General features: G+C 43.6%; 1 protein-coding gene across 1 annotated transcript in view; it reads left to right on the plus strand.

Annotated features, from left to right (window-relative positions):
- LOC139766101 (nephrin-like) overlaps positions 1 to 19,114 on the plus strand; it is a 218,965-nt gene that overhangs the window by 192,324 nt on the left and 7,527 nt on the right. Inside the window, 10 exon segments of the mRNA XM_071694261.1 lie at positions 2,279 to 2,381; positions 8,998 to 9,149; positions 10,224 to 10,359; positions 10,795 to 10,940; positions 12,679 to 12,851; positions 14,592 to 14,756; positions 14,923 to 15,036; positions 17,237 to 17,378; positions 17,811 to 18,053; positions 18,272 to 18,411. Of these exon segments, the coding sequence (XP_071550362.1) occupies positions 2,279 to 2,381; positions 8,998 to 9,149; positions 10,224 to 10,359; positions 10,795 to 10,940; positions 12,679 to 12,851; positions 14,592 to 14,756; positions 14,923 to 15,036; positions 17,237 to 17,378; positions 17,811 to 18,053; positions 18,272 to 18,411 (1,514 nt within the window).

Here is a 19,114-nt window from a genome sequence, read left to right on the forward strand (position 1 = left end):
AGTATATTCTGTTTTTTTTTTAAATTTCTTGTCTCATTAACCCTTTTCCTAAGTTCGCCTTTCTCCGTTAACCCTTCCTTTGCCTATCTTCTCGAAATTCATTTGTGTTTACTTCTTTTACCTGCTAATGTTTCCTGGTCCTCAGTTTACATAGGGTCGTATTTCTATAATGTTTATCAATCTCGATCAGTCAGTAAGTTTATAACCATCGGTCAGTCTCTATGTCTCAAAGATCTACAATTCTATTTGTATCATTCATTTTTCTTCATTTCTTCTGATATATCTTATGGAAATCATTTCATACCTTCATTCATAATTTGAGATCACGTTGCCAATCTGGTATGTGAGATATGTCATCAAAAACGTACAATATAACACCACTTAAGGCAGCACTATGTTTATACATGTTTGTTGGCTTAATTTATATATTGGTCAGTTCTCACCCATGTCAAGGATTTCCCGGAATATCCATTGACCATAGCCACATTTCCTTGATTTTCTGCATGTCCAACTCCCCTTTGTTTGTCGACCCCCATATTCGTTCCCATGTCCACTTACACAAGGTTATATCCATGGCTTATATCCACTCCAGCCTCCTATAATTGCCCCTTGTCCACTTGAAATAAGCTGGTCTTTCAAACCTATCTTATTTGATTCAATCTTTCACGTACTTTCTCTATTGCTCTTTACTTCACCTCTAAATCAATATCTATAACATCTCTAATGCCCTAGCTATATCAACACTTTACATAGCTATGAGCATTATCATAGAATTAGATCCTATATTCACATATGTTATATTCCCTCTCATCTATTGCTTTAAACATCATCTGTCTTGTACTCTAGATCTCTCTTCATATGTATCTATCCTTGATTCTCTGTTGCATCCTCCCTCATGCTACCTTTGTGTGTGGAGCGAAGACTCCATACTACATCAACCCTCTATATAATCTCTCTACATCATCCCTCTATGTAATCTCTATATCATCCCTCTATATAATCTCTTTACCATCCCTCTCTATAAAATCTCTGTGTCCTCTATACGATCTCCATGGACTCAATTTTCCCTACACTCTCCTCTCTCTCTCTCTCTCTCTCTCTCTCTCTCTCTCTCTCTCTCTCTTATCCTAGAAAAAAATAAGGCTTCCCTCTGGCTCTGAGAACCCCTGATACCCAAGCACTCGTTGTAATCTATTCCAGCATAAGCGAGCAGTACGCCATCCCAGACTCTCTTCTCCTAGGATGCTGAAGGAACTGCTTCGGGAAACTGTCTCCCATATATATATATATATATATATATATATATATATATATATATATATATATATATATATATATATACATATATATATTATCCCTGGGGATAGGGGAGAAAGAATACTTCCCACGTATTCCCTGCGTGTCGTAGAGGGCGACTAAAAGGGGAGGGAGCGAGGGGGGGTAGAAGAAATAACACAGAAGGGGGCCAAGTGAGGACATTTCCTCTAAGGTTCAGTTCTCTCTTCTTAACGCTACCTCCCTAATGCGGGAAATGGCGAATATGTATCAATATATATATATATATATATATATATATATATATATATATATATATATATATATATATATACCTTTGAGCTATTAACACAGGCTAACTCAGAATTCCCAAATACATTTTCCATTGCACTACGTAAGCAAATCATAGAGATCCTTCAGGTAGCCACAACCTTGCTGAAGGATTCTGATACGACTGAATCACTGATGAAGATTCAGGCGAAGTGAGTTATGAATCTTTATTCAGCTCACTCATGAGTGCAGTGGTCAGGGACGCTCAAAGAATCAGAGCACTATTGATATGGTATAGCTTGATAGACCTTCGAGACGATATAGCACTCTTTTTCCCCCCTTCCTCCTCTGATAGATAGCCTTCTAATACACTGCTATTGTCACCCATTCATTAATAGATCACATTCTATCCAATAGATCACCGTTGATCCCCTAGTATCACACTAGAATGGTCCTCCACCCAACCTGATAGACCCCCTCCCCCCCTTGTATGGCACTATCATGGTCCTCTTCTGGTATAGCACTATTATCTTCCACTGCCCATGTCCACAAGATAGATTTCCCTGTTATAAAACGATGTTTCTCTCCTCCTCCTTGATAGATCTCCCTGGTATAGCACCATCTTCCTGTGATAGATCCCCTTCTCCTCAAGTATAGCACTATCTCTCTCTGATAGATTCCCCTCCCTCCCTCCCTCCTAGTATAGCACTGTCATGCCCCCTCTCCCCAGCAGATCCGCCGGTGTGGGTCTCAAAGCCGCCGCCCCAGATAGACGTGTACGAGGGAGCCGACCTTGTGGTTCACGCTACTGCTGCTGCCAACCCTGGCCCTCTCAGGTCAGTCTCGTGTGACCCCTCAGTGACCTGACCTGACCTGACTCAACCCTGGTCCTCTCAGGTCAGTCTTGTGTGACCCCTCAGTGACCTGACCTGACCTGACTCAACCCTGGTCCTCTTAAGTCAGTGTTGTCTGATCCCCTTCGTGACCAGACCTGTCCGTAACTTGACCCTCTCAGGTCAGCGTTGTGACCTCCAGCACATTATGACCTGGTGTGACCAGACTGAAAGACCTCTGAGATACTGTATATATTGACCTTTGACACTATGATGACCTTGGCCTGCCCTGGACGGTCAACTGAAAGTGCTTGAACACATAACCATCACATATAAACAAATGTTCATCATACCACTAAAGTTCACATGAAATCTACAAACTCAACAACCCCACAATTTTGCCCACATGACGGTAAGACATCACAACACAGTTCCCACAAACATTTTAAGATTAATGGAAAAAAAACTAATTTCAGTAAAGGCTTAAGATTATATATTCTCAAGTAACCATTCCCCACTCACCGGAAAAAGTCTACGGTCACACATCCCCATATTTCACTACCTCATTCAAGTCTACGGACTTTTCCGGGTAAATTTCATTAATAGTTCGAAAAAGATAGGTCATATTCATCCATAAACTCTCAGACTACACCGACCTGACTTGACCTGGCTTGAGGGGATCTTTGACGCATTGTTACAACTACAGTTATAATGAGAAGCGTAAGTCTAAGCTGTGGCACAGTTGACCCATCAGCTGCAACCACCCCACAACCACTCACTGGATCAGGTATACAACATATCTACATATTCATGGAGGCTGGGGGTGGTCTTGGATAGTGAGGTGTGACGCAACCAACACACAGCAGCAGATAGTCAGGAATAGTTTTATGGATCTGGATTCCTAATTGTTGTATTATGCTTTCCCTGTACTGAATTCATATGACCTCTACTTATGTTTTTTATATACACATATGCATAAAACCACCAGGAAAATGAGACAATGGCGTCTCAGCTACGTCTCTTCCTTGTATATCAACTGACTGTTGTATGTCTTCCATCTCATTCTTGTATCTTCACTGACGATATGATCATTGCACGAAAGTGCACTTGAGAACTTGTCGTGTTTCATTTTCCTCGAGGTTTTATGCATGTAGATCACATGCACCACTGTAACCTCTTACAATTCATATATATATATATATGTATATATATATATATATATATATATATATATATATATATATATATATATATATATATATATATCGTACCACAACCTATAACACATAACAAAGTCAAAATACTCGGTTGTGTCATGTAACCTTTCCATATGTTCCAGTCTGACCCATTCGGGGTCAGGGATTGTTTTTGCTTGCAATCACAGCTGGAAACAACCTTTCCCCGTGTGTATAGGTCGCATGAACGAGGTGATGACAATGTGTGGGTAGTTTGAGCCTTCCTTTCTGTTGTGTGTGTGTGATTCTCGCTTGGCTGGCTTCTCCCTCCCTCTCTCTCTCTCTCTCTCTCTCTCTCTCTCTCTCTCTCTCTCTCTCTCTCTCTCTCTCTGGCCAACATGAAGGGCCGGGACGCCTAACAATTTATTTACCCTTCAATTTATCGCCATCGATTCCTATGTACATTTTTTTTGTTTTTTTTGTTGTTGTTGTTGCAGGTATTTGTATGTGCAGATCCCTAAGGGTCCAAGAACTGTAGTGATATATATATATATATATATATATATATATATATATATATATATATATATATATATATATATATATATATATATAACGATAATGAGTGTGGTTATAACACAATCTTCTTTAAGGGGGGAGAGGTTATGATGGAATCTTGATAATATTAATGATAGCTGGTGGCGGTGGTAATTTCTGTTGTGAGTGAGCTGTACGAACCAGATGATATATTCTGTGTCGCTTCCGCTGGGAATATTGTACGATGGGAAATAGATTTCTGTGTTCTGGCAGGTCGTAAGCCTCTCTCTCTGTTTGTCTGTCTGTCTCTCTGTCTGTCTGTCTCTCTTGTCTGTCTGTCTGTCTGTCTGTCTCTCTTATGTCTGTCTGTCTGTCTGTCTGTCTGTCTGTCTCTCTTATGTCTGTCTGTCTGTCTCTCTCTCTCTCTCTCTCTCTCTCTCTCTCTCTCTCTCTCTCTCTCTCTCTCTTAGGGAAGGGGGAAGTAAAAGAGATAATGAAGATATATCACTTTAAATGTGCACTGATTGTAAGCAAAAACCCCCAGCAACAAACACGAGAAAAAAGATAACTTCAGTCACACACAGACCTCATTAAACCCACCAACATCACCTTGAAAAACGAAGACATTGGCAAAAGAGGAAGAAATATCAAAGAAAATGGGAAAACCTAACCGAATGGTTATATGGTCTGGTGAACTCAATTTCCATTTTATTGGTTGGTGGAGAGAAAGGAAGGCTAGCATCGATGCATACACAGACACAAAGAAAGGGACATTGGATCAGTCAGTGAGAAGAAAGAACAAATTTCAAAGGCTAATTACTCTTCGTAGATCATTCAACCCCACACAAGTATATCACAGACCGACAAAAGGATACAACACTATAGACCTTATCTTTACAAAATGATTTGGTTCTGATTCTTCTCTGATATAAAAGTTAAAGTAAAAGGTTATTGGAATACAGTAATGTATAGATAAGTACAGCATACAGTGTGGATACTGAAAGGATGCTGTAACCGAAGATTTCAGTAGGTTCAGGTTCTTGAATAACCATCATGATGAAATAGACTGAAGCGTTGATGGAAAGTTGATAATGATATGTATGATAATACAAATAACAGAAGGGTTAATACGGACCAACAAAAGTGAAAACAAGACAACGTGGAAAACGTCAAACAGGACATAGAAAATAGTGAGTGGGTGGAAATACGAAATGGAAAACATTCTGAGTAATGAAAGGATAAGAGAGTTTATTAAAAGATAGAAAACGCTGATGAGGATGTAATGAGGAAGAATGGAAGAGATGCAAGAATGAAGTACGAGAGAATGATACAAAGTATGAATAGGACCCAGTGATATCATTCACATCAAGTACATAACAAAAACATGAAATTAGCGATCTCTTCCTTTCAAATGGGGAATAAAGTACAAAAGATAATCCCAAATTGAAATAAGTATAAATAAGCATCCACCCCAGCGACCAGAGAAGTTAGATATGAGAAACTGTTTTAGTCAACATGATGACAATGAAATCCTGGAGGCTGGGGTAACGGAAACTGATACATGAAGAGGGATGGAAACCCTGGGGACAACGACCATCCAAAATGGAATTCCAGGAAAGCTGTTTAAAGAAGATAAAAGATATAAACTAAGCGAGACCAATGATTGTTATTAAAGCAAAGTCCAGGAACGTTAAAATATCAGACATTCACAACATATCTCTACGTAACATCAGAACTACGACCAAAACAATACAGTCCAGTTAGCCTGACCTAACACGAAGTAAAAAGCCTTTGAAACGGTGGTTGAAAAGACGCGTACTAGAACATTTGATCAAAAAACAACCACATAACTGAAGGTCAGCTTGAAACCGTACCAGGAAAAGGTCTCTGTACCCAACTGATATCTGGCTATAACACCATGTGTGAAATTTCAACATAAGGAAGGAGAATAACCACTATTTTCCTCAAGTCTGCCGCTCCATATGACGAAGTACCCCATAATTTAACGAAGCAAATCAATGAAAATGAGACTGGAAGAGAGACCAAAGACTCTTCAAACAACAGATAATTTTCTTTTCGTAGAAAATGGGATGTGGTGAAGAGGATTAGCTATTAGCTATACTACAAGAGAAAACGTCTGCTTCACTTCTCATTTCAAACAATGATATCAGACATCGATAGATAAGCGAAAGATAGGATAGACGGGTGTTTTGCTGATGGTGCTACAGTAGGCAAAATCTATAAGATCAGATGATCAAAAAAAAGACGCAAAAACACTTAGATGCAATCTGCAAAAGAGAGAGAAGTGGGATTGGATAGAATTCACAGGTAAGAAAACAGATGAACAAATACGTTTTAGATCAGTGATGAACATACACTGCGTCGGCCAATCAGGGTAAATGACTAACATGAAGCAAATGTCAGGTGTCAGAAAATCATCATGAAATGAGAAACTATAAATGAAAGAGCATAATAATGAGGCAGCATTATCAAACTATATAATGAGTTATGATAATGAGAAATTTCACAGCAAGAGAAGAGATGGTGTGAAGAAAATATCTATTGTGTATGTTAGAAGCGATATTGAGTATCCTCACCCACCAAACTGTGTCGTATCCTCACGAACCAAACTGTGTCGTATCCTTACCAACCAAACTGTGTCGTATCCTCACCCACCAAACTGTGTCGTATCCTTACCAACCAAACTGTGTGGTATCCTTACCAACCAAACTGTGTCGTATATAATTCATGAGAAGCAGAGAGAACTCGGTCATCACAGCCAAGGAAGATGACGAGAGAGATGCGTGACAAGATGAGGAAGACCTGCAAAAGCCAAAGAGCAATATGCAATATATATATATATATATATATATATATATATATATATATATATATATATATATATATATATATATAATGTGCCAGTCCAGGACGTACGGTATGTGACGAAATGAGAAAATATGACAAAATATGAAAGTAAGGGAAAATAATAAACATGGTACGATGAGAAGCATCCAGGAGACGAAGAGATAAACGTATGTGTGTGTGTGTGTGTGTGTGTGGAGGGGACAGCCCCCACACAAACCCAGCATTGGCAACCATGTTATGTGCGTAGCGGCAGAGAGAGAGAGAGAGAGAGCGAAGCAGTAATGCCAGCTAAGCGAGACGAGCTGTGAGCGCTTGGGCGCTAGATAGGTAGGTGGGCAGCTCTCTCTCTCTCTCTCTCTCTCTCTCTCTCTCTCTCTCTCTCTCTCTCTCTCTCTCTCTCTCTCATCAGTGGAGTAGGAGCTTACTCTCACGTCCCTGCCTCTGCTTCGGTGTTAAGATGGAATAGGTTATTGGCGCAGAACTCCCCACAGAACACGCACACACACACACACACACACACACACACATACACACACACACACACACACACACACACACACACACACCATGGCAGGATGAACAGCTGTATTGCTTGTGGACCGCCGCGACCAAGAATCGAACCTATTGCAAGGTCTCGAACCTCTGAGCGAGCCATCACTGAGGCACAGAGAGGCACAGACGTTGACCACCACACCACTAAGGCCCAGCTTTGAATTGCTCTTCTGGTTCCATGAGGAATACAAACTCAAGCCAGCAACTCCATGACATCGGGATTAGAAACTACACCGTTCCCAACCCATAAATTTTTATCCAATAACTTTTATGTCATTTTTTTGTTTTGTTTAGCATTTTATTTCGGTCGTGTTGTGCTGTCGAATTAAATCTGGTCACAGAGTCAGACTGGATACATGGTTTACTGTATCTTGTTGTCCCGGGGCGATGTATAGATGATCCCCTTCTCTGGGATAGGTTGGGATCAAGGATCAGGTCCATTTTAGTGCGCTATATTCTGCTATATCATTTGGCTATAATCGGAATACACTGTAGCAGGGTGATCTATAGCTATACACAGAGCTATCTATACATATAGGTGGAGGGAGAGAGAGAGAGAGAGAGAGAGAGAGAGAGAGAGAGAGAGAGAGAGAGAGTGTGTGTCTTTGTGCTCGACGTTGAGCCACAGCGTCCCCCCCCCCCTTTCCCTGGGGAGAGGGGGGGAAGGATCCTGGGGGATATAGAGGCTTGGGACACAGGATTAAATCCTACACGGACGTGAGAGTTGCTCAAGTCGGATCCCCGTCATGAAGAGATTGGATCCCATGTGGTGATTAGCCAATTGACAGGGATGGGGGAGGGGGAAGGGGAGTGGAGAAGGGGGTGGTTAGAGATCTCTTTGGCTCTTTGATTGGTGAATCATCAGGATTGGTGTTGTACATGTGTTTCGTGAGGGAGAAGGGATTCACCCAATCACTTTAGATTAGATAACTATAATGATTGGTGTTGTGTATGTTACGTGAAGGACAAAAGATTTGCCCAATCACTTTTGATTAGATATTCGTAATAATTGGTGTTGTGTATACTACGTCAAGGTCAAATGACTTCCCCAATCACTTCTGATGAGACATTTTGTAACCAATTATTCTAAATACTTTGTGGTACTTCTCGAACTAGCCTCAGGTTCAGAACTGGCCATTGAACCTAATCACACATACGCTAATGACTCTTCATTTCTCTACGCAGGTCAAGAATAAGTGTGAAAAACACCAATATATTCCAGCAACTCATCTTTCTTATGAGACTCTAAGGTAACTGGCGATCGTAAATCACCCAATTAGGTGTTTGTTTATTACTTAATGTGAGAGTAAAAGAAAATGGGAGGAAAAAAAATGGTTGAATGACTAAGTTACTCCGTTGATGGTTGATGTGGAGGAGGACTTCAAAGAAAATGGTGTTTAGTCATGGTTAGTTCTGAGGGATTTCCACCCACCTCCCTCCCCTCATGGTATTTTCCCCCTATAATTTCCCTTCCTCCCCTCCTTCAGGTACTGGTGGCGTCGCGAGGGGGCGACCTTACCAAGCAAAGAGGCTAAGCTTAAGTTTGGAAAGATCAAGAGGAACCAAGCTGGGAATTATTCGATCGTTGCACAGAGTCAAAAAGGATCAATCAATGCAACGTTCTTCATCAACGTGCAGTGTAAGTGAACGAGCAGGTGCAGTGTTGCTTTAGTATCCCCTGAGCAGGAGGGCTACACGACCCCTTGAGCATGATGGTACGACCCTTAGAGTACGGTGGTATGACCCTTGAGCATGATGGTACGACCCTTAGAGTACGGTGGTATGACCCTTGAGCATGATGGTACGACCCTTGAGCACGACGGTACGACTCATGAGTACGACGGCACGACCCTTGGAGGACAATGGTACGACCCCTGGGGTACGACAGTACGAACTTTGGATCCAGTACGACGGTACGACTCTTAAACACGACGGTACGACCCCTGAGCATACGGTACGACCCTCGAGCACGACGGTACGACCCTCGAGCACGACGGTATGACCATTGGTCACGGCAGTATAAACCTTGAGCACGACGGTACGACCCTTAAGCACGACAGTGTGACCCATAAGCACGACAGTACGACCCTAGAGCACGACAGTGTAACCCTAGAGCGCGGCGTCATTACCTCAAGGCCTGACCTTTGACCTGACTCCCCATCATACGCAAAGGTCGTAACGTCAGACATAAGGGTCTTACTGTCGTGCTCAAGGCTAGACTCGTCATCTTTAAGAGCTAATGAGGTCTTTTTGTCTTCCCTTACGTCTGTGTGTGTGTGTGTGTGTGTGTGTGTCTGTGTGTGTGTGGCTGTGTGTGTGTGGCTTTCCTTACGTCTATGTGTGTGTGTGTGTGTGTGTGTGTGTGTGGCTTTCCTTACGTCTATGTGTGTGTGTGTGTGTGTGTGTGTGTGTGTGTGTGTGTGTGGCTTTTACTGTGTAATATATCGAGGCGAAAATAGAAATTGCCCAGAACCACCTCACCAGAAATGGAGGATATAAAGGTACCAGTTTAATACACCGTCGGTATATATATATATATATATATATATATATATATATGGTTCGTCTAATGGAGACGCTAGTAGAAGAAGAAGACGAAGAAGAGGAAGAGAGAGAGAGAGAGAGAGAGAGAGAGAGAGAGAGAGAGAGAGAGAGAGAGAGAGAGAGATCTGCCATCTCAAGTGACCCAGAGCGACATCCTCCCCTCCTGTAGACGGACCGGAGAAGGTGGTAACCGAGGATCGACTGATGGTTGAGGAGAGCGCCCGGGTGTCGACCCAGTGTTCGGCAGTTGGCAACCCGACTCCCAAGCTCATCTGGACCAGAGACTCCGTCCTTACCCACAACAGGTGAGTTCCACTATGGCTCAGTCCTCAGGTCTTAACGCTACCTTGCCAACGCGGGAAATGGCGAATATGTATCATATTCCCTCTAAGCCTCAGTCCTCTGTTCTTAACGCTACCTCGCCAACGAGGGAAATGGCGAATAGCATGAAAAAAAATATACATATATATATATATATATATATATATATATATATGTATATATATATATATATATATATATATATATATATATATATATATATATATATATGTATATATATATATATATATATATATATATATATATATATATATATATATATATATATATATATATATATTGCACACAGTCATTGCTCTAAATACACTTCTAAGTTATGAATGCCTAATCGTCCGGCTATTCCCGTATGTAAATGACCTGCAATATATCTTCCCGCTCTTCCCCTTCGTCGTGAGCAGCTCCAGCGTGCCCCTGGGGACAGGCGTCGGACTGGCCTACCTCGTCATCGACTCTGCCAGGAGCGAGGACACTGGCGTGTACTTCTGCCACGCACAAAATGTGGTGGCGACAGTACCCCCAGCCAAGACCTTAATCATTGTTGAACGTAAGTGTTTCCTCCTTCAAGTTCATACTTGCCTCTCTCTCTCTCTCTTTAGTGCCTCTGGTGTGTAGTGCCTCCTGAACTGCGGGAGGAGTCCCCCCCCCCTTAGGTGCCTCTGAGCTCGAGTATCCTTCCACTCTATTACCTCTAAACATAAGTCCTCTTTTCGTTGGGGAAAAGCCTCTGAAATGAACGCCTCTTCAGTGAAGTGCCTCTGAACTGAATGCCTCTCTCACCTGAAGCGTTTCCCCCCGCTGAACCAGAGTGCCTCTCCTCCAATTGTTTGATATCTTGGCAGAAATATTAGCTTGTGATCCTCCACCCCGCCCTAAACCCTCCCCCCAACAATTTATCAAACTTTCGAGACATGTTGTGTTGCGAGGTTGCAACATAAAAGCGTCTCACATACTGTGTTTCTGAGTCAGTTGAAGCAACACAACGAACACCTCGACTTACCAAGAGAGGTGTTGCTGATGGCGTGAATGGTTGTTTGGTTGGCTGGGCTAAAGACCCTACTAACTACCAGGGTCATTAAGGTCGTCATCATCAAACTACTACATACATCCATCAACCAAACAATTCCAACACCTTCTTCAGGTGTTCAACATAATTATAAGACCATATATGCTCCCGTTATGTATACGACCCATGGATAATTCAGACGTACATAACACAATAAAAGGAGAAACGAATTCGTAGGACCTAAACCTACTTATATACTAATCCAATTCCTCTCTCAGTTAATTATTCTTCCTGAATATTTGAAAATCTTCAAGAAATATTTACTGAGTGTATTCAAATGTCGCCAGGTAATTACCACTTCCTCCAAACTTGGTTATAAAATTGCAAGTTTCTTTCTTATAAACAATCTCATATATGAATATAGATTATTACGAGATTATATCATATGAGTTCATCAAAAGGAAGAGAAAACATTAATTCCTATCAGTTTTTCTTTGTGTGTGTGTGTGTGTGTGTGTGTGTGTGTGTGTGTGTGTCTGTGTGTGTGCATGCTAGCCTATGTAAAGAATGTATGTGATGTCTTATATATATATATATATATATATATATATATATATATATATATATATATATATATATATATATATATATGAGTGTTTACGTAGGGTCTGTTTGTTTATGTCTGTATATGTGTGTACATGATATATGTGTATGTACGCAACACAATACAGATATCAATTCAAATTAATGTAAATCAAATATTCATTTCTTATTTCACAAATCCTTTCCCCCCAAAAAAGAAACATTACAAAGCTATATGACGAAAATTTCCACATTCATATAGGTCAGGTTATAGTTTCCATGTGATCTTTGCTTATCTAGAATTGAACACACATTTGAACACCAGCACGATCTGTCCTTATCTAGAATTGAACACATATTCGGAAGCCAATATGCAAATACTTTAACTCCTTTGGTCGTCCAACTCTCCCTAATGTAACCTTTTTAAACTTTCTACTTTATGCTGGTGCAAGCCAGTGTGTCACTGTATGTCTGTGTATGTCAGTGAATAACAGTACGTGTTAGTGTATATCAGTGTATGACCGTGTATGCCAGTGAATAACAGTACGTGTTAGTGTATATCAGTGTATGACCGTGTATGTCAGTGTATGTTAGGGTATGCAAGTGTATATACATATATATATATATATATATATATATGGATAATGTTTCACTGTATAAGGAGACACCAGTGAACAGTGAGTTTGTATATCTATAGAGGCAGTGACAGGAGTGGACGACCAGGAGGAAACCAATGGGTGGGCGGCCGTGGGCGGTAGTGGGCGGCTCGTGTGCCGGGTGAGGGCCGCCCCGCCGCCCACCTTCGTCTGGAGCAGCCAGAGCGGTCTCATCCTACTGAACAGTGACAAGTACACCATCCACGAGCCCCAGGTGAGTCCCCACCCACCCTGGTGCCAGGTGAGTCCCCACCCCACCCACCCTGGTGCCAGGTGAGTCCCCACCCACCCACCCACCCTGGTGCCAGGTGAGTCCCCACCCACCCTGGTGCCAGGTGAGTCCCCACCCACCCACCCACCCTGGTGCCAGGTGAGTCCCCACCCACCCTGGTGCCAGGTGAGTCCCCACCCACCCACCCTGGTGCCAGGTGAGTCCCCACCCCACCCACCCACCCTGGTGCCAGGTGAGTCCCCACCCCACCCACCCACCCTGGTGCCAGGTGAGTCCCCACCCCACCCACCCACCCTGGTGCCAGGTGAGTCCCCACCCCACTCACCCACCCTGGTGCCAGGTGAGTCCCCCACCCCACCCACCCACCCTGGTGCCAGGTGAGTCCCCACCCCACCCACCCACCCTGGTGCCAGGTGAGTCCCCACCCCACCCACCCACCCTGGTGCCAGGTGAGTCCCCACCCCACCCACCCACCCTGGTGCCAGGTGAGTCCCCACCCCACCCACCCACCCTGGTGCCAGGTGAGTCCCCACCCCACCCACCCACCCTGGTGCCAGGTGAGTCCCCACCCCACCCACCCACCCTGGTGCCAGGTGAGTCCCCACCCACCCACCCACCCTGGTGCCAGGTGAGTCCCCACCCACCCACCCTGGTGCCAGGTGAGTCCCCACCCCACCCACCTTGGTGCCAGGTGAGTCCCCACCCCACCCACCCACCCTGGTGCCAGGTGAGTCCCCACCCCACCCTGGTGCCAGGTGAGTCCCCACCCACCCACCCACCCTGGTGCCAGGTGAGTCCCCACCCTGACTGGTGCCAGTTGGGTCCCCACCCTGCGTGGTACGACAGAAGCTTAAGGCTCGATCCGTCGCTCGTCCTTCGCATACGTTCGTCTGTCGTAAGTCCGTAGTCTCTCTGTAGTCCGTCCGTCCGTCTGTCGGTACAGTCCGTCCGTCGTCCGCCGTCCGTCATACGTCCGTCGTACGTCCATCAACCCGTCCGTCGTGCGTCCGTCAACCTGTCCGTCCGTGGTCGGGAGCCAGACTTTAAACACAGCAACACAACTTCGGGTCGTAACTTGAAAACTCCAAATCGGATACTTACGAAACTTTCTATACAGTCGCTACCACGACGTCCGAGGAATTGAATGGCATAAGATCCAAAACTCTGGTTTGGATTCTGCTTGACTTACTCCTCTTAACGTAGGGTCTGACGCGGGATCCCAACCTGTCTCATACCTTGAACACAATCCAACTTCAGCCATGAAACTTTATATGCACATATATATATATATATATATATATATATATATATATATATATATATATATATATATATATATATATATATATTCGCCAAAACAATATATACTCTTACCTTATTTCACCCCCAGTAACAGTGCTACACTGCAGGAAACACAGATGTTCCATTGAACTATGCTGCACTGCAGGCAACACAGGTGTTCAATAAAACTATGCTGCACTGCAAGTAACACAGGTGTTCCATGGAACATGTCTACTCCCAATGTCATACTGATAGTCATTAAGTAAGATAATTATTTTAATTACCTGAGTAATTAGACCCACTGTTGACTGTTTATTAATGCTCTCTCTCTCTCTCTCTCTCTCTCTCTCTCTCTCTCTCTCTCTCTCTCTCTCTCTCTCTCTCTCTCTCCCCCATCCGTCACCCTCCCCTCTCCCCCAACTCACGTCGCCCCCCTCACAGCTACTGGACGGACTAGTCTTGTGGTCGTCGACCCTGGAGGTGCGACAGGTCGTCCCCGAGGACTACACAACCTACGGCTGTATCTCCCACAACGACCTCGGCTCACACAGAAGCATCCTCACTCTTAAGCCCCCAGCACGACCCCAGGCACCATTCAACTTCACCGTAAGCCAATGAGAAGGATGTATAAGCATCAAGTGACTTGCTCTCCGTAAATTAAAGCATTCGATATCTTCGCCTTCTTTCTGTCTCCATATTTTGTATTGTATTTTCCATTTCTTATGAAAACTTCAGTTGTATTTTTAAGGCTAACTTCATCTATTGGACACAGGTCAGCAACGTGACTGGAGGAGATGTTTGGCTCAGTTGGATTCCAAACCTGGATGGTGGCGCCCCCAGTGGTTATACGCTAAGATACAGACATGCCGGGTCACCCGCTTTCCAGGTAGATGTATTATATGTATATCCTTCTGCCTTGTAAGTAGCTTCATTTATATTACTAGTTTATCTTCGTTGTACGAGGAACCCTTTACTAGTTTATATTCGTTAAACACGAAACTCTTTCAAACTTGTCTTTCATTTTCTGTGGTGTTGTCGAGGCCCAAGGTTCGATCCCCTTACCTGGGAATAGTCTTGGTCCGAATTCAAAATGGTCTAGCCGGACCAACAGTCTCATAAACACTAAATTTTACAAAAAAAAAATAGAGAATTTCAATCTAATGAACAGGTATTTCTAGGTATTTCTCTACGAAGAGAAAACCTCTATGTCATTATAAAAACCATTTATTCATAATTATATCTTTATACAGAACTTTCATTGTCAAAATCTGGTGATTATAAGCAATTATGTTCATACCTATATGTGGAATTCTTATTATCAGGATTGAGAGATTAAATGCGTCATTGATTTCCCTGATCAATTAATCATCTATGATAAGAACAGGTGTTAGAGAATCTGGCTCGACACATGATGTCTATGTGGCCATGTATGTATGTATGTAGGTTTGAGTGTGGTGGAACAGCTCGTTCGTGACGTCTGACCTTTCAACGATTGAGAGAGAGAGAGAGAGAGAGAGAGAGAGAGAGAGAGAGAGAGAGAGAGAGAGAGAGAGTGGGGGGAGAGAGGAGTACCTACAAGTACCTACGACGAAGTTTTTGTAAAGGTTTACCACGGGGGGAAAAACAAAAACAAAAACAAAAAAAGAGCTGGGAATATTGATTCATGTGAGATTTGTGGAGTCGAGTGCTGGGTACGGGGCGCAGGAGAGAGAGAGAGGGAGGGTGCGTTTGTGGAATGGATACCAGCAGATCCGTGTGTATGTAAGGCAGAATGAAAAGGCGGCAGCCTGAGAGAGAGAGAGAGAGAGAGAGAGAGAGAGAGAGAGACCGTAGTCATACATATACTATTTATAATTCTGCATTTCAACATATGCATTTTTCATCAAAAACTTAAAACACTAAAATATTCAGACGAAGTATCGCGCGCTGGGGTAGGTCATTCATCTAAAACGCGGCGTTCATGCTATAACACAGTTCAGGGAGAGAGAGAGAGAGAGAGAGAGAGAGAGAGAGAGAGAGAGAGAGAGAGAGAGAGAGAGAGAGAGAGAGAGAGAGACTCTCTATTCTTCCACAGATGTTCGTTATTTCTCGCGTGAGCGAGGTGGCGTCAAGAACAGACGACTGAGGTCTTACAGCCAAAAATACTTGTTTCCTTTCCTTTTTCTTTGAGGGGGGAATGAATTCAGGAAGGTTGGATTTCAAGCCACCCCCCACGTCTCTCTCTCTCTCTCTCTCTCTCTCTCTCTCTCTCTCTCTCTCTCTCTCTCTCTCTTGCCTTTGTCCGTCTTTGTTGCACTGTGCGATATGTGGGCGATACGTGTGCAGTATTTCATATTGTGGTGTGTTCTAGACGAGGTGGCATGTGAAGTGATAAGAATCCTGGCAAATGGTTCGGTGAAAAGAGAGGAGGTACTGAAAGCATTGCACAAGAGGAAATCAGGCATAAGCTGATGGAGTGGATGGAACTGCAGATTAGTTTTTCAGGAAATGGGATGATAGTGCTGTTGATTGGTTAGTCATGCTAATCAGCACTGTATAGCTTGAGGATTAGCAGAATGTCTGTATAGCGCCCTTACACAAAGGCAACGATGACAAAGATGAATATTCGAGTGGCGATTGAGCGGGTGGTGGCGTGCATAGAACATGGGGGAGGAGGTGTGTGGCTTCAGGATGTCACCCCCAGCTGCCAGCCAGCAACTCCTAATCTGCCGAGATTATGAATGAACTACCGTCACTTGTGTATGAGGGGGGTTAGTACTCGTGCTTCTGACGACATACTCTGCATGTGTACAGTCAGACAGACGGACAGACAGACAGATGGACAGACAGACAGATGGACAGACAGACAGACAGACAGATGGACAGACAGACAGACAGACAGACAGATGGACAGACAAACACACAAACGGACAGACACACAGGACAGCCTATCTATAGCATAGACACCAATTTTCCTGTAACTTGTGGTTTGCTGAGATAGAAACGGAGTAAACCATATATATATATATATATATATATATATATATATATATATATATATATATATATATATATATATATATATATATATATATCTACCTTTGCAGTACCTTGAGGTTGGCGGGGGAGGAACTTCCTCAGTGAGGTTGGCTGGTCTATCCTCAGGCAGAGAGTATGTCGTCGATATCCAGGCCAGAAACGACCACGGCCGATCTAACTACGTCACCTGTACTGTCCTGGCGCCGTCAGGTGAGTCAGCCACGTCTTCCGTAATGTCCTGACACCGCCAGGTGAGTCAGCCACGTCTACCGTACTGTCCTGGCGCCGTCAGGTGAGTCAGCCACGTCTCCTGTAATGTCCTGACACCTCCAGGTGAGTCAGCCACGTCTTCCGTACTGTCCTGAGCCCGTCAGGTGAGTCAGCCACGTCTACCGTAATGTCCTGGCGCCGTCAGGTGAGTCAGCCACGTCTACCGTACTGTCCTGACACCGTCAGGTGAGTCAGCCACGTCTTCCGTACTGTCCTTATCCCCACAGGAGAGAAAGAGAGAGAGAGAGAGAGAGCGAAGACCTCTCTCTCTCTCAAGATTCTCACCATATCAAACATCCTGTCTATCTAGCGCCTCACTTAAGCCATCATTGAAGCAGACGGTAACCACTGTCCATCTTCCCTCACGAGCAGTTAAGACGGGAGGATCGACCAGTCTCCACGGCATGGCCAGCGACAGCAGCGAGATCCCGGGGAAAACCCAGGACACGAGGAAACCGGGAGGACAGGACCGAGCCGAGGAAGAGGACGAGTCCTCTGGTGTCCCTAGACTCATCCTATTGATCATGACGCTCACGGGCGCTGCCTTGCTCGTCCTCAACATCTCTATCATCGCTTGCTTCGTCCGTCGACGCACGAGCAACCGCAACCCGTCATGTACGTGGCGTGAGGAGTCATGGATGACTGAAGTCTTGCTTTCCTCTCACTCTATCAGCAGATAACCGGTCAACTGGGACCTGATTCTATATGAATAAATATACAGAGATATAGATCATATATATACATATATGTAGACTTTTGATTCGTTTCGAAGCGACGCTAGGAAGAAATGAGTCATTTTTTTTAATGTTTGATTCTCTCTTCACTCACACAAGTGTCGTCATCTTCGAAGAGTACAGGACCCGGGTCTTGCGCTACCACACCCACACTCACACCAGCCATGATCTACAGCCAGCTCCTCCCCCTCACCACCATGTCCTCCAACACTTTGCTCGACTCTCCACCAGGGTATGAGGTGAGTGCTCCTCCACCACCATATTCTCCAACACTTGTTATATATATTCTCCAATACCTTATATGATTCCCTAACCAAGATATCAGGTATCTTTCTAAGACGTCTTTGTTTTCTAACATTGTATCTAATTCTTTACCAAGAGAAAAGATAATCAGTTTCTCCTCTCCACCAACTACAACTACAATCACAAATCTACAACAGGATACCAGATGGGTTACATTCTCCACCAGACTCAAGTCTAATACACCAACAGGGTCATTTCTCAACCTAGCTCAGCAACAGAATTCAATTGCAAGTCATTTTGTCACAAGAATACAAATTTCGGTATAATCTAAGCCGAAATCAAATTAAAATTTGCAGAATGCCATATATATATATATATATATATATATATATATATATATATATATATATATATATATATATATACATATATAAAGAATGCATTAGCAGGGAGAGATGGGGTTCGTGCTTTCACGTTATCTGTGCTTGCTTGTGCCTTTGAGGTCATGGCGGCATGACTGGAGCCAGCCAGAGACGCAGTCACATTTTGCCTTAAATTCCCCCTCAGTCTCAAGTTACTTGTTCCTTGACTCTGGCAACCGTCGGCATCTGTTACTGTTACTTCCCTGGTGACAATATCATCTTTCCTCCATCGTGTCCTTTATGGGTCATAGATACAGCCATTCTTCTGTTAGTGCGC

Source organism: Panulirus ornatus, chromosome 57 (assembly GCF_036320965.1).
Source record: "Panulirus ornatus isolate Po-2019 chromosome 57, ASM3632096v1, whole genome shotgun sequence".
NCBI classification, from domain to species: domain Eukaryota; kingdom Metazoa; phylum Arthropoda; class Malacostraca; order Decapoda; family Palinuridae; genus Panulirus; species Panulirus ornatus.